This window comes from Pristiophorus japonicus, chromosome 1 (genome assembly GCF_044704955.1).
Source record: "Pristiophorus japonicus isolate sPriJap1 chromosome 1, sPriJap1.hap1, whole genome shotgun sequence".
In the NCBI taxonomy this organism is placed as follows: domain Eukaryota; kingdom Metazoa; phylum Chordata; class Chondrichthyes; family Pristiophoridae; genus Pristiophorus; species Pristiophorus japonicus.
Genome location: NC_091977.1, coordinates 370334299 through 370360323, shown reverse-complemented (window position 1 = coordinate 370360323; position 26025 = coordinate 370334299). Strand labels below are relative to the sequence as shown.

The 26025-nt window shown below is 43.3% G+C and overlaps 1 protein-coding gene across 6 annotated transcripts in view; it reads right to left on the bottom strand.

Annotated features, from left to right (window-relative positions):
• Positions 1-26025, bottom strand: part of LOC139273762 (syntabulin-like) — a 97807-nt gene that overhangs the window by 13425 nt on the left and 58357 nt on the right. For 3 of the 6 annotated variants that reach the window (XM_070890842.1, XM_070890825.1, XM_070890851.1), the window contains exons 5-6: positions 24345-24542; positions 3860-4012 (exon numbers count right to left, since the gene is read on the bottom strand). In XM_070890842.1, the coding sequence (XP_070746943.1) occupies positions 3860-4012; positions 24345-24542 (351 nt within the window). The remainder of the gene's footprint in view (positions 1-3859; positions 4013-24344; positions 24543-26025) is intronic. The other 3 variants (XM_070890871.1, XM_070890834.1, XM_070890861.1) reach the window with 2 other exon arrangements.

Genomic DNA, 26025 nt, shown 5'->3' with positions numbered 1-26025 from the left:
TGGTGTATAAGAGTAAATCTTACTACAATTAATTAGGGTCTTGGTGAGACCATGTATGAAGTACTGTGTACAGTTTTGGTCTTACATAAGGATATATTTGCCTTCGAGAGAGTGCAACGAAGGTTCACTAGACTGATTCCAAGTGTGAGGGGTTTGTCCTATGAGGAGAGATTGAGTAGACTAGGCATATATTCCCTAGCGTTTAAAAGAATGAGTGGTGATCTCCGTGAACCATTTAAAATTCTTAAGGGGCTTGACAGGGTAGATACTGGGAGGATGTTTCTCCTGACTGGGGAGTCTAGAACTAGGGGTCACAGACACTTCATTATTTAACAGTTTTGCAAAATAATATATAATTTATAATTAGTCATACTAAATTGTGATTGCTTCCCTGTGGAATGTAAACTAAAGGCACATTGAATTTTTAAAAGTACTTGTGAGAAATGTTCACAAAGTAATACGTCTTCACATTTTCTTGTCAAACAAAATCACAGTCTTTACGATGAGTGGGGAACAAATAGAAAATTGTGACTTTAAGATAAAACAAGATACAGTTAAAGAGTCAGAGAGAGACGATGGTGAGAGAAAAGAGAAAGAAAAACATTGTGACAAAGTTAAATCCACAGTGATAACAAGCAAAATATTACTTTTAAAATTATTTTGAATAAACAAAAATGTTAACATTTTATAATTAAAATGTTGGAAATACTTGTAAATTTACAGTGTCTATAATCTACCATTGCACTCAAAAAGAAATAATTTAATTAGTGATAACGCCTGGCAATGTTGTGCTAAGTTAAGAATCGGGCTTATTGGGGCAGAAAGAAACCAACAGAAACCGAGACTCAGTCAGAGCGCAGAGAGAGGAAACAGTGGGAGCAAGGATTCAGGAAGAGGGGAAACAATGGGAGCAAGGATTCAGGGAGAGGGGAAACAGTGGGAGCAAGGATTCAGGGAAAGGGGAAAAAGTGGGAGCAAGGATTCAGGGAGAGGGGAAAAAGTGGGAGCAAGGATTCAGGGAGAGGGGAAAAAGTGGGAGCAAGGATTCAGGGAGAGAGGAAACAATGGGAGCAAGGATACAGGGAGAGGGGAAAAAGTGGGAGCAAGGATTCAGGGAGAGGGGAAAAAGTGGGAGCAAGGATTCAGGAAGAGAGGAAACAATGGGAGCAAGGATTCAGGAAGAGGGGAAACAGCGGAAGCAAGGATTCAGGAAGAGGGGAAACAGCGGGAGCAAGGATTCAGGGAGAGGAAACAGCGGGAGCAAGGATTCAGGGAGAGGAAACAGCGGGAGCAAGGATTCAGGGAGAGGGGAAACAGTGGGAGCAAGGATTCAGGGAGAGAGGAAACAGTGGGAGCAAGGATTCAGGGAGAGAGGAAACAGCGGGAGCAAGGATTCAGGGAGAGAGGAAACAGCGGGAGCAAGGATTCAGAGAGAGGGGAAACAGCGGGAGCGAGGATTCAGGGAGAGGGGAAACAGCGGGAGCAAGGATTCAGGGAGAGGAAACAGTGGGAGCAAGGATTCAGGGAGAGGGGAAACAATGGGAGCAAGGATTCAGGAAGAGGTGAAACAGCGGGAACAAGGATTCAGGGAGAGGGGAAACAGTGGGAGCAAGGATTCAGGGAGAGGGAAAATAGTGGGAGCAAGGAGTCAGGGAGAGGGGAAACAGCGGGAGCAAGGATTCAGGGAGAGGAAACAGTGGGAGCAAGGATTCAGGGAGAGGGGAAACAATGGGAGCAAGGATTAGGAAGAGGGGAAACAATGGGAGCAAGGATTCAGGGAGAGGAAACAGCGGGAGCAAGGATTCAGGGAGAGGGGAAATAGTGGGAGCAAGGATTCAGGGAGAGGGGAAACAATGGGAGCAAGGATTCAGGAAGAGGGGAAACAGCGGGAGCAAGGATTCAGGAAGAGGTGAAACAGCGGGAGCAAGGATTCAGGGAGAGGGGAAACAGTGGGAGCAAGGATTCAGGGAGAGGGGAAACAGCGGGAGCAAGGATTCAGGGAGTGGGGGAGCAGCGGGAGCAAGGATTCAGGGAGAGAGGAAACAGTGGGAGCAAGGATTCAGGGAGAGGAAACAGCTGGAGCAAGGATTCAGGGAGAGGAAACAGTGGGAGCAAGGATTCAGGGAGAGGGGAAACAATGGGAGCAAGGATTCAGGAAGAGGGGAAACAGCGGGAGCAAGGATTCAGGGAGAGGGAAAACAATGGGAGCAAGGATTCAGGGAGAGGGGAAACAATGGGAGCAAGGGTTCAGGAAGAGGGAAAACAATGGGAGCAAGGATTCAGGGAGAGGGGAAATAGTGGGAGCAAGGATTCAGGGAGAGAGGAAACAGTGGGAGCAAGAATTCAGGGAGAAGACACAGTCGGAGCAAGGATTCAGACTGCAGACATAGAGTAAACCTGGAACTAAGAAGGCAGAGTAAGAGGATGCAATGGAAGTAAGGACTCGTACTTATTTAGGACAAAGGCAACAGAAGAGAAGAGGGAGGGAGAGAGGGAGATGTTAATTAACAAGAGTTAGAATAAAGAAAAAAACTTTCATTGTGTTTAGCAGAGCCAATAAAAATGGCATTGAAGATGTGAGACTACCTCCTAACTTGCCTTATTTTTGTGGGACTGTAAGAAAATGGGTAATAAAGCTTCTTACACTTCTGCAGCCAATTGTTTTCCATCCTCAAGTTCCTGTAGTTGCAATTTACATTTCCCTCTCTGTTAATGATGGAGCATCATTCTGACTCTTCTCTTGCTTGATGCATTTCTGACTCCAAGTTCACTTTTGCACTTAATGAACAAAGTCCCCATCCCAATCATTCAATCAGCTATATGTTATGTATCACTCATTTTGTCCTACTCTTGCAAGGGCTGCTACTGGTATGTTAAATTTTTCTCGCCTCTTTGCTATGATAGAATGATCCATATCCCACTTTCCAGTCACATTCTGTAGTACAGAACAGGGAGGAAGGAACATTGGGTTTCTGACATACTTGCTCGAAGCAATTCTGTTAGGCAGCAGGGAGGGGGACAGTAAAATGTGGTGGAAGAGGTATGAATAGTCTGAAGACATCAAATATGTGTGCACCTGTGAGAGAAAGCATACAAGAGACAGAGAGGGAGATACATACCTGATATGTGCTATATGAATTTAAATATTACTGACACTAGAGAGCAAGGTCATGGTAAATCATTCTTCCAGTGTGGAGGGAATGGAGGAGAGCTGGGAAAAAAGGAACACAAATGCCTGTTGCTCTCATACCTCTTCGAACCTCCAGACTTGTCACAATAATTGCAATGGCACATACACAGAAATAATTTGTTCCACATTTTTAAGTCTGTGCTCACATTACCTGGTCTGAAGGTTGAGTGAGATATATTTAGAGAAGGGAATTCTAATGAGTAAACTCATCTAGAAATAGATAAAGCACAAGATGGCAATTATACAACAAAAGTTACCCCAAATTCCCCAAGTGTTTTAAGTTTTATTAAGTCTTCAATCTGAAACAAGATTTTTTAGTTCTACTCTTTTTTATAATTTTAAACAGTTGCACATAATCTCCTGTGTGATGTGGGTAGGTTTGGCAACTCTGGATGTCCATCTTGCATATTTAAAAAAAATCAAAATTGAGTCTGGAATTTTAACATTAATTTAAATGTTTTCACTTTGACAATACGCTGAACTGGAGAACAAAACAAAAATGACCATATGAATTCCATGGGATCTACTGCTATGTTTTCTAACATCTCTCACACTTGATGCCTTATCTGCTCACCGCAGGACTTTATTCAGGAAAGGATATGCAAGTCTGACATCAAAATCTAAGTTGAATGTAAACAACTTATTAGTTGTTAGAATTAAAATAATTACCACCTCTCTTGAAGGTTGCTTTCAGAATCCTTTAGTTTTGTCCTCAGGTGTCTAATGGTAACCTCCTTTTGCTGCAGTGGGGTCAAGTACTGCTCCGGGTTTGGGGGCTTAATGCCATGATTATCACTGCAAGAAGTGTATTTACCAGATCGCCTGGAAAATGCAGATAATGACAGTAAAAGGAAAGAAGAGAATGAGTTACTGAAGCTCAGGTGAACAAAACAATTGGCGGATTCAAAAGAGGAAATCTCACTGTCAGTGAACCAAATAAAAGTAATAACTGGTTACAAAGGAGTTCTGATCAAAATATCCCTTTTTTCATGTCCATTTCTATAAATTGAGTTGAATATTTTGTGATTGCCAATGATATCAGTGCAGACTGTATAGGTAGAGTTTGAACCTCAATTATTGGCGACTGAATTAACAGTGGCCAATAATTCAGGGTAGTTCACCAATCCTGTTATTTGTACTACATATGTTAATTCAGCTTGCTCATATGGTTGAGCTCAGTATCCAGTCTGAGCTGAACATCCTCAGTAGTCTTAAAAAAGTCTTACTGAAGGCAAGACTTCCCATTCAGTGTTTTATTCACCCAGAAGTTGAATCTATTTACATTACTTTACTATTTATTTTCAATAATTCTCTCTGAAATTGGCAGTGAAAAGAGAGAAAAAGAGGAAAAAGAGAATAAAATGGTCATGTTGAAGTCTATATTCACAGCCGTTTTTTAAAAAAGATACTTCTACTCACAAACTACAGGTTTCTGTTATAACTATAACAACAATAAAACATGGCAAATACATAAACTATTCCATTTAAGTAATGTTTAAAGATTGATCTAAAGTGGCATTTCATGAATATCTATATATGAGAACCCGCATCTGGCTCCCATTCTTGCAGTTCTTTAGTCTTTGGCTTTCTTAAGGTTAATTCTATCTTTTGTGCCAATCCATACCTGTATAACATGTAATCTATAATTTCTGCTCTATAATCACTGCAAGAAGAGCATTTTATTTTTACTTATGCCCTTAAAGACCGTCATGATGAACAATAATCATTTTATATTGATGAAGTTCAAACTAACTAATCATTCAAGCTTATTTTTGTGAGGACAGTGGTCCTTCCTCATTGAAGATCTTTTCTGCTTTACATTTAATCATTCAATACTATGCTCTGTTTGGAATAGAGAGAATGGGCAGGTAATATGCTCTTAGGTCTTCATCAATACCACTCTGGAACCAACTGTGTTGTGAGAGCAACAAAGAAATAATTTGTCCATTTTTTTTGCTCTACTCTCCAGAAACATGAGCTCATCCAAAATTCTGCTGCCTTTATTCTAACCCATACCAACTCTCACTCACCCATCACCGCTGTGCTCACTGCCTACATTGGCACCTAGTCCACCAACGGCTCAAGTTAAAAATTCTCGTGTTCAAATCCCTCCATGGCCTTGCCCTATCCTATTTCATTTTTCTCCTACAGCCCTACAATCCTGCAAGCTGAGAAAATACTGCTGCTTTCCTATACCTTTTTTATTTATAGTGTTACAGTAAGAAATAGTTTGTTATTTGACCCTCATCTTTCAATTCTGGCTATTTGGGGAGATGTGTGAATAAAATCACTTTTACCAGCCGATCCCATTTAGAGCCCACCTTTGATTACATGTGACAAGTTACAGAGTTAGGAACTGCAATGTGCAAAACTACAGGCTTAAACTTAAGAGTTACGTAAAATTTCCTAAGTTAATAAAGATGATCCCAGCCTTAAAACCAATGTACTAGGTTCCTGCTTAACCATCTGTCATTGCTGTTCACACTTGGCAATTTGGCCAGCTTTGGTTACTTGTAAAATGGAGAAGACAACTGGTTAGGGAAAGTAACTTCCTTTACTATTAAAGCATATCTTCTGTCGGATTGCTTTAAGGCTTTCTGTGGTGGATGGCTTTTGTGGAGATACTGAATGTCTGAAAATAGGGTGGTTTTAAATGGAAATAAAATTCTATTCATTGAGCTCACCTGGATTTAAGATATATTTTTAATCAAAATCAGAAATTTGTCATTTGTTTTCAGTCCAGTGAAGAGTTCCGAGTTCCTGAGGGGCATTTTACAAAAAGGGCCTTTGTATGTTTCTGTATAGCTCACAGCTGTCAACATCAAGGGAAACATTCATGATCATCAAACCTGACACAGATTGCTAATCCGGTAAACAATTTAAAACCAAAACAAGCCATCATATTTAATGCGTTTGACTTGGCAAGTCTAGTAGCTTTAATCAATTTTCTCCCATTTACTTTTCCTGTGTACTGTCAAAATTTAAAGATAGCCAAAAAAGTATGCAAATATTGTAAGGTGTTATTTTGCTAATACTGTCTTAAAAAAACATGGCTCTGGGTTCCCTTTCCAGCTGTGCCAAGGCTACGAAAGTTAATTTCTATCAAATTAATTCTAGGAAACAATTCCCTAGTTTTCACTAGGATGTTATTAGGACATTGTTTTTTTTATTTTAAAAACACCATGGGCCCAAGTTTCCACATGATTTGCGCCTGATTTTTAGGAGCAACTGGTGGAGAACGGACTATCTTAGAAATTGCAATTCTCCACATTTTTTTTTCTGCAGTTCTAGTCAGGTAGAACAGTTCTACTTTGGAACAGAATTTTTTCTTCAAAAGGGGGCGTGTCCGGCCACTGACGCCTGATTTGAAAGTTTCCACAGTGAAAACGTACTCCAAACTAAAGTAGAATGGAGCAAGTGAAGATTTTTGTAGAATTGAAAAAACCTGTTCTACACATTAAAAGATCAGGCACAGGTTACAAATTAGGCGTCCAGAACGAGGTGGGGGGGAGGGGGGGAGGGAAGGGAAGTCATTAAATTCTATAATAAATCCTTAATTATACTTATACAAATATTATACAAATAAATCCAACCTGAATAAACATTTATAAGCAAAGAAAAGATTAAATAAACCATCTTCCTACCTGTGTGAAAGTGCTTCAGGCAGGCCTTTCAGGACCGAAGGCTGAACGGGCCGGCCCGAGACTTCGGGCAGGGCCCGTCCCCAGCACCAGATTTACAGGTAGGTGGCGTTGGGTTGGGTCGGGTCGGGGAGGTTCGGTTCGGGTCGGGGGGGGGGGGGGAGGGAGAGAGAGAGGGGGGGAGGGAGGGAGGGAGAGGGAGGGGGGGAGGTCAGGTCGGATCCAGTCCGGGAGCGGGAGTCGGGTCGGGTCGGGTCGTGGGGCGGGAGCGCGGGTCGGGTCGGGTCCAGTCGGGGGGGGCGGGGAGCGGGAACAGGAGCGCGGGTCGGGTCGGGTCCAGTCAGGGGGGGGGGGGGGGGGCCGAGCGGGTGTCGGGTCTGGTCCGGAGGCGGGGGGGGGGGGGAGGGGGAGTGGGTGTCGGGTCTGGTCCGGAGGGGGGGAAAGCAGGAGCTGGCCATGGGAGGAGCCTTATTCACGCAGCCCCAGTGAGGCCATTCGGCCAGGGCTAGGGGCTGCTTGCTTCGGGCCCCTCCCACACAGTTCGGCGCCTGGAGCTACTGCACTTGCGTGCCCACTGTAGCGCGCATGTGCAGAGGTCCCGGCACTGTTTTCAGCGCAGGGACCTAGCTCCGCCCCCCTACAGCTCCTGCTGCGCTGCGCCGAGGGCCAGAGGACCTGCAGGGAGGTGGAGAATACCGAGGATTTTTTTAGGCGCACTTTGTGGCGCGAAAAACGGGAGTCCAGGTCAGGTCTGCGCCGTTCTAGGCGCGTGTGGAAACTTGGGCCCCATAATACTGATCAATTTGAAACCATTTAAAACTAAAGAACAATGGAAGTTTACAAGTTCGGCCCATAGTGTCTGTGCCAGCTCTGAATGAACCCATAGCCCTGCTGTCTCCTTATATCCCTTCCTCTGCTTCAACTCTTTATCCACTTTCCCTTCAAAGATGCATCAACCAACTCCCCAAGGCAAAACATTCCATGCTACACAAAACTCTGTGTAAGAAATTTATTCGAACCTTTCTCTTTACTCTCTTAGTAATAATTTTAAACAGATGACACCTTGTCAATGTGGCTGATTTTCGCCCGGCAGAGTGAAAAATGAAGGATTGCAGATCGGATGCCAGTTATACACCTTGCCCAATTTTCCTTTCTATTGAATTGGAACGGACTCCATTCATTCTTATCAATAGTGGAAATAGATCGAAAATACAATGCAGAGTTGCAGAATTAAGGAAGCTTATTTCCAATGGAAACAGATAGCAGAGACCCAGAGTTATTAATCTGTCAGACTTGTTTGCCTCAGGTAGCAATTTTGTACCGTTTGATTTCATTGATTCAGTAACTGCCATGTGCCCAACAGCTTTTGTTTTCATGCCTCCTGCCGATCTGAGTGCAGACTACCAGTGGTCATGTAGAAGTCTGCAGTTCTTCTGGCTAAAGAATAGCCTGCTTTGTTAAACACAATATTTTTTTTTATTCGTTGCTGGGATCTGGGCGTCGCTGACGAGGCCAACATTTATTGCAAATCCCTAATTGTCCCTGAGAAGGTGGTGGTGAGTCACCATTTCAGAGGGCAGTTAAGAATAAACCACATTGCTGTGGGTCTGGATTCACATATCGGCCAGACCGAGTAAGGATGGCACATTTCCTTCCCTAAAGGACATTAATGAACCAGATGTGTTCTTACGACAATCCGGTTGTTTCATGATCACCATTGCTGATACTAAATTTTTTTAATTCCACATTTTATTTAATTACTGAATTTAAATTCCGCAGCTGCAGTAGTGGGATTTGAACTCACGTCTCCAGATCATTAGTCCAGGCCTCTGGATTATTAGTCCAGTAACTTAACCACTATGCCACCATAAAAATAGGAAATAGGAAAAAAGCACCGGAGATTGAGTCACTTGTTTGCCCGAGTGCAGCTGCAGCGGTTACATCAAATGCAGCCTTTGGGGGATTTTTTTCAAAAGAAAAGTTAGATATAACAGATCAATTATCCACCAACATATTATTCTACTCCAAATAAGAGTTATAAAAATAACATTCTAAATATCCTGCAACAGAAGCCCTTAAATGCCAGGAAAAGTTTTCATTCTTGGTTATCACAAAAAGAAGTTACTGAGGTGACTTTCAAAATTTCAACTTCTTAAATTGTTAGAACCACAAACCTTCTACTGGAATATTAATACAAAACTAATATAAACTATACATTCCTATCTTAAAAGTAATTAAAATCATGCCCAAGGACAATGCCACATTCTGAAGTACTTCTAAGCATTCTTTTGTACACATTTCATTCTTTCATACCTTTGTGCTGCACCCCATACTGCAGTTATCACCCTAAAAGTGAAACCACTCATTATTAAACACAAGCATGCATTGCATTTTTCATCATATATTTTAATCGTTGAAAGATGTGATTAAACAGCAAGAATTCTGCTGCACAAAATGAGTAACAGAAGTAGGGTATCAGCTATCCAATCAATTGCACACTCCAGTACAAAACCTACACAAGCTCTTCAGAGGGTTAAGAAATGTTAAAAATAGTGGTATTTTTGCTTGTGTGCCATGGAGTAATGTGTTCTGCCTTCTTGGCTGAAAGAAGAGACCAATGGGAGGATAGAGACCAAGTAAATTAGAAATAAAATACATGTAAAGCATCTGTTCTATAGCTGTTGAGATGAAAATCAAATCTAGGGCAATCCTAAAATCAACACCTAGTTGTCATGGAATTGTTCACAGCAAACCATTTGACGTAAGCACTTTGTTCTATACTTGGAATGCAACTGGGGGGTGGCGAATATTCAGACATCAGAGAAGAGGCTAGCAGTTGCTAGTTCAACACAAAATCATGAGTTGAGTCACAAGGGACCAGCTGACATTTCAGCAAGTATGTATGGAAGAAGAACAGCTCCTTTTGCTTACAGATTTAATTAAAATCATCTTGAACCAAAGTAGTAATTGGTGTTTGGCAAGTACCAAGGCCTGCCCAAAAAGAGTCATGATGAATCACTGAAGCTTTTCATTCCAAAGATTAATCTGGTTGCATCCTCCATTATTTTTCCACACACACAGAAGCCCCTGAAACCATGGTTTTGAACCATTTGCGGTTTGTGATATACTGTTGAGCTGAGGCTGTTTAATCGGAATTATACAAAAGCAAAATTCCACACCTGAGATCCGCACTGATGATTCACAAATCTTTTAGTAATAACTGCGTTTTACTACAACAGTTATAATGCTTGGTAATTTTGAACTGTAAATGCATTCATAATGTTTCTACTTGCTTCAGTTCTTTACACTTTCCCTCTCTGCTTACACCTTTCCATCATGCACAATTCCCTGATTTGAGCAGTTATAATATTGCAATTTACTATTAGATCCATAACAGTTATGGAAGCTGAGAGTTTACACATGTTTGAAAATCTTTTTTTGTGGGTATTAATGCTGGGAATGGAGCAATTAACATTTTGAGCACCTAGTCAAATGCTCCCAGATCATCTATAGCACAGCACAGTTAGAAGCTCAACAATGTATCTCAGCACCATCCTCAGAAAAGCATCCTCACCAATATGATTCTTCTCAACAAAAATATATTCCTGTGAAAAAGAAGGGCGGTAAGAGAAGGGATAAACAGCCGTGGATAACCAAGGAAATAAAGGAGAGTATCAAATTAAAAACCAATGCGTATAAGGTGGCCAAGGTTAGTGGGAAACTGGAAGATTGGGAAAATTTTAAACGACAGCAAAGAATGACTAAGAAAGCAATAAAGAAAGGAAAGATAGATTACGAAAGTAAACTTGCGCAAAACATAAAAACAGATAGTAAATGCTTTTACCGATATATAAAACGGAAAAGAGTGACTAAAGTAAATGTTGGTCCCTTAGAAGATGAGAAGGGGGATTTAATAATGGGAAATGTGGAAACGGCTGAGACCTTAAACAATTATTTTGCTTCGGTCTTCACAGTGGAAGACACAAAAACCATGCCAAAAATTGCTGGTCACGGGAATGTGGGAAGGGAGGACCTTGAGACAATCACTATCACTAGGGGGTAGTGCTGGACAGGCTAATGGGAGTCAAGATAGACAAGTCCCCTGGTCCTGATGAAATGCATCCCAGGGTATTAAAAGAGATGGCGGAAGTTATAGCAGATGCATTCATTATAATCTACCAACATTCGCTGGACTCTGGGGGGGTACCATCGGATTGGAAAGCAGCTAATGTAACACCTCTGTTTAAAAAAGGGGGCAGATAAAAGGCAGGTAACTATAGGCCGGTTAGTTTAACATCTGTAGTGGGGAAAATGCTTGAAGCTATCATTAAGGAAGAAATAGTGGGACATCTAGATAGGAATAGTGCAATCAAGCAGACACAACATGGATTCATGAAGGGGAAATCATTTTTTAACTAATTTACTGGAATTCTTTGAGGATATAACGAGCACGGTGGATAGAGGTGTACCGATGGATGTGGTGTATTATATTTCCAAAAGGCATTCGATAAGGTGCCACACAAAAGGTTACTGCAGAAGATAAAGGTATGCGGAGTCAGAGGAAATGTATTAGCATGGATAGAGAATTGGCTGGCTAACAGAAAGCAGAGAGTCGGGATAAATGGGTCCTTTTCGGGTTGGAAATCGGTGGTTAGTGGTGTGCCACAGGGATCGGTGCTGGGACCACAACTGTCTACAATATAAATAAATGACCTGGAAGAGGGGACAGAGTGTAGTGTAACAAAATTTGCAGATGACACAAAGATTAGTGGGAAAGCGGGTTGTGTCGAGGACAGAGAGAGGCTGCAAAGAGATTTAGATAGGTTAAGCGAATGGGCTAAGGTTTGGCAGATGGAATACAATGTCGGAAAATGTGAGGTCATCCACCTTGGAAAAAAAAACAGTAAAAGGGAATATTATTTGAATGGGGAGAAATTACAGAATACTGCAGTGCAGAGGGACCTGGGGGTCCTTGTGCATGAATCCCAAAAAGTTAGTTTGCAGGTAATCAGGAAGGCGAATGGAATGTTGGCCTTCATTGCGAGAGTGATCGAGTACAAAAGCAGGGAGGTCCTGCTGCAACTGTACAGGGTATTGGTGAGGCCGCACCTGGAGTACTGAGTGCAGTTTTGGTCACCTTACTTAAGGAAGGATATACTAGCTTTGGAGGGGGTACAGAGACGATTCACTAGGCTGATTCCGGAGATGAGGGGGTTAACTTATGATGATAGATTGAGTAGACTGGGTCTTCACTCGTTGGAGTTCTGAAGGATGAGGGGTGATCTTATCGAAACATTTAAAATAATGAAAGGGATAGACAAGATAGAGGCAGAGAGGTTTTTCCACTGGTCGGTGAGACTAGAACTAGGGGGCACAGCCTCAAAATACCAGGGAACCAATTTAAAACCGAGTTGAGAAGGAATTTCTTCTCCCAGAGGATTGTGAATCTGTGGAATTCTCTGCCCAGGGAAGCAGTTGAGGCTAGCTCATTGAATGTATTCAAATCATAGATAGATAGATTTTTAACCAATAAGGGAATTAAGGGTTATGGGGAGCGGGTGGGTAAGTGGAGCTGAGTCCACAACCAGATCAGCCATGATCTTGTTGAGTGGCGGAGCAGGCTCGAGGGGCTAGATGGCCTACTCTTGTTCCTAATTCTTATGTTCTTATGTTCTCACTTCCACACTAGCTATCTCAATGAGATTATCAAATACTTCCAATTATGGGCAATTTTGTGCTCTGGGCCCTTGTCCATAAGGAATTGGATTGAGACTGAGTAAACTCATTTCACATGAGGCTCTTTCAGCAAACAAAGAGAAGCAAATGTTGCATCCTAGTCCCTGGAGATGGAGCACGCAGTGTCCACCGGTACGCTCGTGGCCTTCCGCGAGAGGTGGGCGCCGAAGGGACTGGAGTGCATCATCACCCCCGGCAACCAAATTTTAATTTGATCATTTAAGTTTAAAGTTTAATTTGCCGGTTTTAGTGCCCCCCCCTTTTAGGCAGGGGGCACTTGTATAATTTCTGTTTTTAGTGCCCTAAACAGCGCCCCCCCAAAAAAAAAAGCACTGGAAAAAAAATTTATTTTGGAGTGTGACCCCTCCCTTTCAGGGGGCATTTGTTTAAAGTGCACAACTAAAATAGTTGAGCTGGTAATGTGTAGTGTGATTGTTAAACCGTTTGCTAATAAACCAACTAGTTCTTAATTTAAAAAAAAGAGAAGCAAATGTCATGCCATTAGTCTGGGCTCACCTAGATTCACAGGTGAAAGATCAGTATCTAGCACACTATACAACCCAGACCTTCCTTACACACATTAATTAACACTGTTTGAGATTTTTTGTCTCTAGATATGATATGAAGTCAAACAGAAGTCTATTTGAGGTGTTATATAAAATTATTTCTTCCTCATTCACACGTTTCCATTTGTGTCCCTAAAACCAGTATTTCAGCTTGATCATTTAGTGATAAGCATGTTGACATCAAATGTCAGTTATAACAGGTTAAAAACATGTGCTTATGTTAGAATATAAAAAAAACTGATTCCCATTTCAAGGCTATGGGGAAACAACTGGTGAGTGGGACTAATTGGATAGCTCTTTCAAAGAGCCGGCACAGGCACGATGGGCCAAATGGCCTCCTTCTGTATGATTCTATGATTTCCTATTGATTTTTATACAATAGCCACTATTTAGGAAGTGATCTAATGGTAATATTTTGGCTATCACAGCGCCATCATTTTAATTCACAACTTGCATTGCTATTACGACTGTTCTCTATTGGCATCTCTTGATCATTCTGCTGACGTGACTGTCATGTTAATTTTAAATCACACCTATAAAAACAGCAAAATAAAATTTCTGAATATTAGCTATCTAAAGACAGACAGCTTAGGTTGTAGGGTCTTCCCCAATCTTCAAATGATCTTTATCCTCCACAAATCAAAGCAGCAAAGCCTAGTTTGATTACTTCTGGGGAAACCATATGCCTAACATGCATACATAAATGTTATCATGACAGGGCAGATAGGCAGTGCAGTATATGGTCTCCTACCTGACCTGAAAAACACAAGCAAAAGGAATTATTTTCCAGGCTCCAAAACAATACAGTGGGACATTGCCACCTCGGGCTTGCCCCCCTCCATGATCGGTCCTCCTTTGGACCTATCTGCCTGCTGACCAGCTGATGTCGTTCAGAATTATACTCCCAAAAACACTAGGGATGCACTTTCAGGTAGTTTCTCCACTCATTCACCGTAGCATCAGTGGAAAAGCCATGGAAACTCTGTGTCTTGGCGTAAACAGTATTTACACCATTTTTCTGGGGTTTCCATGACTCTTCCGCAGAAGTTGCAGTGGATAATTAGGAGAACACCCATGGAAATTTACCCCCTTTGTTTGGTGTGGATTGTAACTAGGGCTTCTCTGAGCTGCCTATGATGTTCAGCTTCTGAGCTCTACGGAGTATCTGCTGGACAGCTGTGCGTGCCTATTTACGAGAAAGGGTTTATTGGCAAACCAATTGTTGAGATATGAGACATGGGGGTCCAATATCATGAAATATTCTGGAACTATGGGACAAACATGTGGTAGAAACCCTAAGCACTGCGGAAAGGCCAAAGGGCAGCATCTCGTTCTGATAGTTTTGCCTGTAGAAAGTTGAATCTGAGAAACTTTTAATGACACTCTTATCTATTGATTTAGAAATATCTTTTGTGTTTATAGCTACTAGACATTCTTCTGGGTACATTACCTAAACAATGTGCTTTAGTTTCTGATTTTATTCAGATGTGTGTACAAATAGGGATATTTCCGTTTTGTTGACATTGATGGGTGTTCACGGTTGGATTCCCAGGTGAAAAAAACCCCCAGATCGGATGAAGGAAATAGAAGAAACCTGTATGGCTGCAAATGTCATCTGACCTAGCCTACACCGGAGGAGAAATGGGAAGCTTTTGCCAATCCTTCAATGAGAAGTCCAAAGCAAGTACAGGTAGAGCATCTGGAAACCTCAGGACCGAGGCCGTTCTGGATTTCGGGTATTTCTGGATTTTGGAACATTTTTCCGATGTCCCGAAACCAGAAATGCCTGGGCCAAGGTAAGGGGCGGGGGGTGACGGCGGCAGAGCGGGAGGTCAGCGCAACAGGGGATCAAGAGCGGGGGGGTCGGCAGAGCAGCGGGTCGGCGGAGTGGAGGGTCGGCAGCGGGGGGTCGGTGGGGCGGAGAGTCGGCGGAATGAGGGGGTCAGCGGAGTGGAGAATCGGTGGCAGAGGGTCGGAGGAGTGAGGGGTCGGTGGGGCGGCAGAGTCGCGGAGAGGGAGTCAGCGGAGTGGAGGGTCAGCAGCGGGGGGTCGGTGGGGCGGAGAGTCGGCGGAATGAGGGGGTCAGCGGAGTGGAGAATCGGTGGCAGAGGGTCGGTGGCCGGGAAAAACCTGCATTGAAGACCTGCGAAAAAAGGTAATTTCAAGTTTTTATTTTTGAATTCCTTTTCAGCGATTTAGTAGGTAAGGGTTTTGTGAATGTTTTGTGAATTTTTGGGGGTGTTTTTCCTCCTTGCAGCGGTAATCGGTTTAAAAGAATGTCCGGATTTCGGAACATTTTCCAGATTCCGAACGACCCCACCACGGGTCAGCCCGGTGTCCAGATTCCACAACATTCCAAATTTTGTAACTCTGGATTTCAGATGCTCAACCTGTAGTCCAGAACACAACTGTAGCTGTAAATAAATGAACAGCCATAAACTTAGGGTTTTATACAACACGAGAACAGGAGAAAACATGCAATATCATCAATCTGTAACATCACAACACTTAATGTATGTGCTAAGCATCTGGTTTTCCTAAGCCAATCAAGTTAGATTGCACTCTTACAGTTTATGGAGGATGCTTAAAATGAAGGAAAAAAGCAGTAATGATCTTTAATGATTCATACATCAAGTGCTCTACCATGCCATTGCTTAAGTAGTAATCTTCTCACTCATATACTAACTCCTTGTAATTCATTTACAACCTAGAATTTAGACAATTAGCTCAGTTAATTTTAGATTTTACAATATAAGGAATTTGAAGTCCATTTCATAGAGTATTTCCCTCTCAAATGTTTGGTGCCTCAGCATTTTAAGTCATTGTTGGTCAACTACAATGACAGAAAGAGTTGTGACTACATATGTCACATCAAATCATAAAATGAAACAGCGCAGGAGACCATTCGGCCCATCGTGCCAGTGCCAGCTCTTTGGAAGAATTATCCAATTAGTCCAATTCCTGAGCTATCCAATTAGTCCTATTCCCCTGCTCTTACTTAACCAATTTCCTTTTGAAAGTTATGACTGAATCTGCTTCCACCACCTTTTCAGGCAGTGTAGTCCCGATCCTAACAACTCACTCCTCATCTTGCCTCTGCTTCTTGTGCCAATTACCTTCGATGTGTCCTCTGGTTACCGATCCCTGCTACTGGAAACAGTTTCTCCTTATTTGCTCTATCAAAGCCGTTTTTGATTTTGAACACCTCTATTAAATCTCTCTTTAACCTCTGCTCTAAGCATAACAAACCCAGATTCTCCAGTCTCTCTCATCATCATCATAGGCGGTTCCTCGAACGAGGATGACTTGCTTCCACGGGTTCACAGGTGTTTTGATGAAAGACCCGATGTTCCAGTCCTGAACTCCAATTGAGGGGGTGGAAGATGCCTGTGCGTGAATTTTTTTTAAACATGTCGTGACCGTTGCACACCAGCCACCACACGGGCTTGACAGAGCTAGACCTTTATCCAGTGTCAAGGATTAACCAGGACTGGAGACCTGCTCTACTGCACGGACCTAGCGCGCACACATATTGCAGTGTAGGCTGGCCCATGCTGCCCCTGGGCCCTCGGCTCTTCTGGGCCCCGTACCCTCATCAGTCGCACCTCCGCCACGATCTCGCACCGCTCTTCCGCCATAAACATTCACCGCATCTCGCCACAAACACTCGCCGCTCATCCACCCCGACCTTTTCACTCCTCTGTAACTGGGCCCTGCCGATGTTCCTGCCCACGCTCCAAAATGGCGACCAGGGTTTTGATGATGTCATCCAGTCGCCCATCTCAAAATCATTGCATACTTGGAGCAGCTCACACTGGAGTTATTTGTACTTATTTCTACTTATCTGTAGAATAACGCCACGAGGCCTGGTGCTGTGCTTGAACTGCTGTGACCTTAGTCTCTTTATTGTAACTGCAGAGTGCCTTCACCGCGTGGTGACCAGCCTTTTATACAGCTCCTGCCTGGGCCTCCCACAGTTGCACCCTCTAGTGGTACCAGCATAGTATATACACAGGTTATACATATATGATAACATTCCCCCCCAAAGTCTTTGATGCGAGTTAGTTGCAGGTTGAGGCAATCCGGAACTCTGCGCTCCCTGGTTGATCGTCTGAGTGTCACTTCCTACATGGGTGAGTTGGTCAGGCCACTGCTGTCTTGCAGCGCTGTTGGTCTGACTGGACTGTTAGAGATGGTGGGATCATCCTCGTGGTTGGCAGCTGGGTCTGTTGCTGATTGGATGTGTGTAGGTGGATCGCTGAAGGTAAGGTCCTCTCCCGGTAGTTCCTGGTTACCTGTAAATTGCAATTTGATCTGGTCCAGATGCTTTCTGCACGTTTATCTGTTAAATAGTTTGACAACAAACACTCTATTCCCCTCCTTGGCTAAAACAGTGCCAGCGACCCATTTGGGGTCATGACCGTGATTCAGCACAAACATCGTTTACAGAGATGTCGCGTGATACAGCCGCGCGATCATGGTACATGTTTTGCCGATAACGCCTGGTTTCCACCTGATCGTTTGAGGTCAGGGTGGACTAAGGAGAGCCTGGTTTTGAGTACACGTTTCATTAGTAACTCTGCAGGGGGGACCCCGGTAAGTGAGGGGGTCATGTCCTGTAATTGATCAGCACCCGGGATAGGCGGGTTTGTAAGGAGCCTTCCGTGACGCGTTTCAAGCTCTGCTTTACGGTTTGGACTGCCCGCTCCGCTTGGCCGTTGGATGCAGGCTTGAATGGGGCAGACCTGACATGCTTGATGCCATTGCGGGTCGTGAATTCATTGAATTCCGAGCTGGTGAAACATGGACCATTGTCGCTGACCAGAATGTTGGGCAAGTCATGGGTGGCAAACATGGCTCTGAGGCTTTCAATGGTGGTGGTGGACGTGCTGGATGCCATTATTACACATTCGATCCACTTAGGGTAGACATCCATTACAATGAAGAACATTTTTCCTATAAAGGGGCCCGCATAATCTACATGGATCCTGGACCATGGTTTTGAGGGCCAGGACCACAGACGAAGTGGAGCCTCCCCGAGGGCATTGCTCAATTGTGAGCAAGTGTTAGTCCGAGTCAATGCCGAGCCACCAAAGGTGGGACCTGGCGATAGCCTTTATCATGACTATGCCCGGGTGGGCACTGTGTAGGTTGTGTATGAAGGTTGTCCTGCCTTTTTTTGGCAGGACGACGCGGTTGCCCCATAAGAGGCAATCTGATTGGATGGACATTTCGTCTTTACGGTGGTGAAATAGCTTTATCTCGTCTTGCATTTCTCTTGGGACCGCTGACCAGCCCCCATTGAGGATGCAACTTTTTACAAGACGTAACACAGGGTCCTGGTTGGCCCAGGTTCTGATCTGGCAGGCCGTTACGGGTGACCCTTCACTTTCGAAGATGTCCATGACCAGGCACAGGTCTGCGGGCTGCACCATTTCCACCCCGGTGGTGGGCAACGGTAGCTGGTTGAGAGCATCGGCGCAGTTCTCAGTGCCTGGCCTGTGGCGGATCATATAATCATAGGCCAACAGTGTTAGTGCCCATCTTTGGATTCACGACGAAGCATTGGTGTTTATGCCTTTGCTTTCCGAAAACAGTGAGATTAGGGGCTTGTGGTCGGATTCTAACTCGAACCTGAGTCCAAACAAATACTGGTGCATTTTTTTTTTACCCCATAGATACAGGCCAAAGCCTCTTCTCGACCATACTGTAGGCTCTTTTGGCCTTGGATAGACTTCTAGATGCATATGCAACCTGTTGGAGTTTGCCCGCTACATTTGCTTGCTGTAAAACACATCCGATAACGTACTACGACATGTCACATGCTAAAACTAGACCTTTACCTGGGTCATACAATACAAGCAACTTGTTCGAATACAGCAAGTTTCTGGCCTTTTTGATGGCGGACTCTTGATTTTGACCCCAAACACAGTCGTCTCCCTTGCATAACAACTTGTGCAACGGTTCGAGCAAGGTGCTCAACCCTGGAAGAAAGAAATAGTTGAGGAGTCCCAGGAACGAGCGCAGCTCTGTTACATTTCGTTGTCTGGGTGCATTCTTAATGGCCTCTGTCTTCGAGTCCGTGGGCCTAATGCCGTCTGCCGTAATCTTCCTCCCCAGGAATTCTACCTCTGGTGCCAGGAAGACACACTTGGATCGTTTCAGCTGGAGTCCGACTCTGTTTAGTCGACTTAAAACCTCTTGCAGGTTGTGCAGGTGTTCGATGGTGTCGCGGCCAGTGATTAGGATGTCATCCTGAAATACAACCGTACGTAGAACCGATTTCAACAGACTCTCCATGTTCCTTTGGAAGATGGCTGCAGTCGAGCGGATCCCAAACGGACACCTGTGATACAAAAACAGTCCCTGGTGTGTGTTAATGCACGTTAATTTTTTCGACGACTCAGCCAGCTCCTGGGTCATGTAAGCGGAGGTTAGATCCAGCTTGGTGAACGCCTTTCCCCCTGCTAATGTTGCAAAGAGATCATCGGCTTTGGGTTGCGGGTACTGGTCCTGTAATGACCTTGTAGTCGCCGCAGATTCTGACCGTGCCATCACTCTTTAGTACCGGAACAATTGGGCTGGCCCACTTGTTGAATTTGACTGGTGATATGATTCCCTCGCGTTGAAGTCTGTCCAATTCGATCTCCACTTTCTCCCTCATCATGTAAGGGACCGCTTGAGCCGTGTGTTGAACAGGCCGTGCCTCGGGGACCAAGTGGATCTGCACTTTGGCGCCTGTGAAGTTGCCAATGCCTGGTTCAAATAAGGATGGGAACTTGCTCAGCACTTGAGCACAGGAAGCATCGTACACTGAAGATATTGCTTTGACGTCTTCCCAGTTCCACCGAATCTGCCCCATCCAGCTTCTGCCAAGCAGCATTGGCCCGTCGCCTGGTACAACCCACAGTAGCAATCATAGGATACTTTTACGTTCACACTGCTGATAACTGGGATCAGTTCCTTGGTGTAAGTGCGCAGCTTTGTCTGAATCGGGCTCAGCTTGGGTCTTTGTTCTTTGTTGCCCCACAACCTCTCAAATGCCTTCTGGCTCATAAGTGACTGACTCGCCCCCGTGTCCAACTCCATGGAAACAGGAATGCCATTTATCTTGACTTTCATCATCATGGGGGGACTTTTGGTAGTGAAGGTGTGCACCCCGTGCACTGCTTCCTCGGGCTGAGTCGCCTCTCCAGCTTTTGCTTTATAATCCTTGCTGGATCGGAAACCTCCTGCCAACTCCTCTGCCACGTTTTGAGTCGCAGTTCTTTTGCACATTCGCTGTGGGTGGCCCTTTTGGCCGCAGCCTTTGCACACATCGTGTCTGAATCGACACAGACAGGCCCGATGGTTATCTCCGCAACGCCAGTATGTTAAATGATTCACATTTACACCCCTTGGCTGACTCTGAGTCGGACTAATTCTTTGATCAAGAGTTATTTTCTGCAAAGTACTTGCCAGTGAGTTTTGATTCTGGGAGAATCTCAATGTTGAAGTCGTGAATGCCTGGCTTAAGGTGATGGTCCGCTTCACATCCCGTCCCGTTGCGGAAACGTCCCGCAACACATTGTTGAGGAGTTTGCCAAATTCGCACGGTTCCGCGAGCCTTCGTAGGTCTGCAACATATTTTGCTAAAACCTGGCCCTCGGTGCGGCGGTGTGTGTAGAAGCGATACCTGGCCAGTGAAACCCGAGTAAAGGCTTCACCCTCTGTAAAATTTTCTAAACTACCAATGGCAGCCATCTCTGCGTGTAACTCCATGCTCTGTACTCATCACCAGTTAATAAGTCTCTACTTATCTGTAGAATAACTCCACGAGGCCTGGTGCTGTGCTTGAACTGCTGTGACCTTAGTCTCTTTATTGTAACTGCAGAGTGCCTTCACCGCATGGTGACCAGCCTTTTATACAGCTCCTGCATGGATCTCCCACAGTTGCACCCTCTAGTGGTACCAGCATAGTATATACACAGAGTATACGTATATGACAATACGCTCCAGCTCTTTTATCTTCCAACCTGCGGAGCTGTTCTCTTGCAGGTCGGGGGGGCCACAATGTCCCGGGGCCACAATGTCCCAGGCCCTCTATGCAACCGATGTCCCACATCCCTGATACCATTTTAGTAAATTTCCTTTGCAACCTCTCCAGGACCTTCACATCCTTCCTAATGTGTGGTGCCCAAATTTGGACACAATACTCCAGCTGGGGCCGAACCAGTGATTTATAAAGGTTTAGCATAACTTCCTTGCTTTTGTACTCTATGCCTCTTTTTATAAAGCCAAGGATCCTGCATGCTTTTATACCACCCTTCTGAACTTGCCCTGCCACCTTCAGAAATTTGTGTACATACGCCCCCAGGTCTCTCTGTTCCTACACCCAATTTAAAATGGTACAATTTAGTTTATATTTCCTCTCCTCATTCTTCCTATCAAAATGAATCACTTCACACTTCTCTGCATTAAATTGTAGCTGTCATGTGTCTGCCCATTTCACCAGTCTGTCTATGTCCTCCTAAAGTCTGTTACTATCCTCCTCACTGTTTACTATATTTGAGTTTTGTGTCATCTGCAAAATTTTAACTTATGCCCTGTATACCCAAGTCCAGGTCATTAATATATATCAAAAGGAGTGGTCCTAATACTGACCCCTGGGGAGCACCACTGTATACTTGCCTCCAGTCTGAAAAACAACCGTTCACCACTACTCTCTGTTTTCTGTTTCTTCGTCATCCCTTTTCCATTTTGAGTACTGCCAACCTTTTAAGTGCCTCCTCATTATCTATTTTTATCCTATCTAATTTCTCTACAACCTCCTCCTTTACTGTGACATTGGCAACATCCTCTTCTTTAGCGAAGACAGATGCAGAGAACTCATTTAACACCTCAGCCATGCACTCTGCATCTACAAGAAGATTTCCTTGTTGTCCCTAATCGGCCCCACCCTTCCTTTGACTATCCTTTTGCTATTTCTATGTTTATATAAGACTTTTGGGTTCCCTTTTGTGTTACCTGCTAATCTATTCTCATATACGTTCTTTGCCCCTCTTATTTCCTTTTTCAGTTCTCCTCTGTACTTTTTGTATTCAGCTTGGTTCTCCACTGTATTATGAGTCTGACTTTTATCATCAGCCTACTTTTTTGTCTCATTTTAATCTCTATATCTTTAGTCATTCCGGGAGCTCTAGCTTTGGAAGCCCTTCCTTTCCCCACGTCTGAATGTGTCTAGTCTGGACCTGAACTATCTCCACTTTGAAGGCTTCCCTTCATTGCTCATTTATTATTTTACCTGCCAATCTTTGATTCCATGCCACCTGGGTCAGATCCCCTTTCGTCTCACTGAAACTAACCCTCGTCCAGTTGAGTATTTTCACATTTGATTATTCCTTGTTGTTTTCCATAACTACTCTAAACTGAATGATTCCCAAATGCTCCCCCACTGAAACATGATTCACTCGTCCCACTTCATTCCTCCATAACCAGATCCAGAACGACTTCCTTCCTCGTTGGGCTGGAAAGATACTAACCAAGAAATCTCTCTTGTACACATTTCAGAAATTCCTCCCCGTCTTTGACCTTAACACTATTATTTTCCCAGTCTATGTTAGGATAATTGAAGTCCCCCATTATCACTATAGTTCTTGCATTTTTCTGTAATTTCTCTGACAATTTGCTCCTCTATCCCCTTCCCACTATTTGGTGGCCTATAGTATACACCCAGCAGCAGAATAGCTCCTCTATTGTTCCTTATTTCTAACCAAATAGATTCTGTCTTAGAAACCTCAAATGCATCATCACTTTCCAGTGCTGTAACAATATCCTTGGCCAATACTGCCACCACACATTCTTTTTGTCCTTCCATATATTTTCTGAATACATTGTAGCCAGGAATGATGGGCCAGATTTTGCAGTAGAAATAACAGTGAGGCTAACAGTGCTCACCATTATTTACATGGAAATCGGACAGCAACTTCCGATGATCGCACACGCGCAGTTAAACGCAGAAATCGGGAAGTTGCTGTCCGAGATGCCCTGCCCAACCAAAATCTGCACTATCGTCGTATCTCACCATCTGATCCTCCATTCGAATACATGGAAACACGTCAGAACATGTTAGGACTTATCCATTCCAGTGTAAGTACCACTATTAACGGGTTGGTAAGTCTTAATTACTCCCAAACCATCTCTCTGGCACTGAAAATTAACGTTATCAAGTGTGGAATCTCATTCTTTCAGATTTTAATTATTTATGGAGATTTAAAAAAAAGAAAAAATTGTAAATAAAGCATTTTTATACTTTTTCTTTCTGTCTTTTTTCCTTCTCTTAATCCAATCTTTCTTTATTTTGCTTTTGTACCTGATTTGACATAGAATTCAATATTCTAACTGACACCTCCTGGTTCAGACTCTGCGTAGCTCATTAACGATTCTTCAACCTGATTATTTAAGGAGACAGTTGTTTTCCCTATTCACACAGGTCCCAGGTGCTCTGCAGAGGGCGCTGCACTATTTGGCTCTCTAATGTAATATGCAAAACCCCATAGAAAGTATGTGGGCAAGTGCAAGTGTTCCCCGCTGAGAGCAAAGTTCCCATAAACAAAAGTAAAATACTGTAGATGCTGGAAATCTGAAATAAAAACAGAAAATGCTGGAAATACTCAGCAGGTCAGACAGCATTTGTAGAGAGAGAAAAAGAGAGTTAATGTTGCAGGTCGATAACCAGAACGTGTTTCTCTCTCCACAGATGCTGCCTGACTTGCTGAGTATTTCTAGCATTTTCTGTTTTTATTTCAAGTTCCTATAGACCATGTGGGTGAAAAAAACTGAGTTCAATTGCTAAGGGATCAAAATATACAATTGGAAAACCTTAGACTGTCATGGTCTGAAGATGGCTTGCCTGATATTGGGAGCAATGGGATATTTCCTTTCACTTTATTTGTAAAAATAAGCAACATAATTAGCAGTGAGAGTTAATAGAATCATGCTTCATGCTTTAGAATGATTATAGTACTCTTCACTCAAGAAATATGTGCATTTAAAATATAAATTGGTTAGTCAAGGTTTTCATCTAAGCCAAAATATTCAAATTTGAATACTTAGATCAAAATTTGTGCATAAAACATGCAAATGCCAAGTACAGAATATTCAGTATGAACTTTAACCAGCAAAATGAAAGGCAATACTTCTGTCAATTCCTACCAGCTTTCTTTGCTGTACCTGATAGTTGGACTGCTGTCACTGCCTTTGTACGAACCAGAGTTACTGCTGCTGCTGCGAGATGAAGCTCCATAGATATCACGAATGTTGGCTGTATTTCTATACACTGCTGACACTGGATCTTTCTCCCGAGCAACAGTTGGGCTCACCGCTTGCTTGTGGCCACTAGAAGTACTACTTCTTCCATGAATACCGCGGCTGACAATTTGAGAAGAAACATTTTTAAAGAACTTATTATAGTGTAGATCAAATGCAAGCCACATAGCCACAAAATATACCCTCTCAATCAGTAACCTTTCCAATGCTGGAAATACGTATATTACTGTAAGAGAAAATTGATATTGCTTTACTGAAAAAGAACACACACAAATACACATATATTTATTCGAAGAAACTATTGAGAGCAAATTTTACAACAAAACGAAAAAAAATCACAACACAATACAATAAGAACATCAGAATTAGGAGCAGGAGTAGGCCATATACCCCCTCAAGCATGCTCTGCCATTCAGTAAGATCATGGCTGATCTTCGGCCTCAGCTCCACAGTTCCGCCTGATCCTCCGATCCCTTGATTCCCCGAGAGTTCAAAAATCTATCGATCTCAGCCTTGATAGTATCCATAGTCCTTTGAGGTAGAGAATTCCAAAGCTTCACAACTCCCTGAGTGAAGAAACTCCTCCTCATCTCAGTCTTAAAAAGCCAACCCCCTTGTCCTGAGACTGTGCCCCCTAGTTCTAGACACTCCTGCCAGGGGAAAAAAACCTCTCAGCATCTACTCTATCAATCCCCCTCAGAATATTATATTTTTCAATGAAATCACCTCTCATTCTTCTAAACTCCAGAGAGTATAGGCCCAATCTACTCAATCACTCCTTATAGGACAACCCTCTCATCCCAGGAATCAATCTAGTGAACTTTCACTGCACTCTCTCTAAGGCAAGTATATCCTTCCTTTGATAAGGAGACCAAAACTGCGCACAGTACTCCAGATGTGGTCTCAGCAAAGCCCTACACAATTGTAGCAAGACGTCCTTACACTTGTACCCTAACACCCTTGCAATACAATGCAACACAATAGACTTTCCCTAGGAATCATAATTAGTTCAATGACATCTTTGTATAGTCGAAAGAGCAAATATTTTATGAAAGTTAAAACAAGGTGGCCATATTCTGTTGACAAAAGACAGAGTGCAATATGTCTCCATTCTACTACTGCATTGCTGAATTGATGTATTTTGCAGGATAACAAGAAGATAGATTTGTAAAACAGCAGTACCCAGTGATGCATGTTAGGATTGCTTTAAATGAGAAGTTCTACATTTAAATATAAATGAGAATAATCAGTATTTAAAAGTCTTGCTGTTAAAAAAAAACTTTCCTGGATATTTTCAAAACAGATCCACTTTCAGAAAATATTGGTTATCCTGAGGAGCCATTTAACTAATAAACAGAGATAAACACAGAAAGCTGAAAATTCATAGCAGATCCATCAACATCTATAAAGAGAAAAGTGTAATATGCCAGGTGCAGACCCTATGGGCTGAATTTTAAGTTGAAAGTGTATGGGTTTGGGTGCAGGTGGGAGGTTAAAACCGGGAAAAATGTCAGCGTGTCGGGAAGCCGGCTCCAACCCGCCGACTTCTGCATATACCTTGAGCGTATTGGGCTGTGCGCGCACA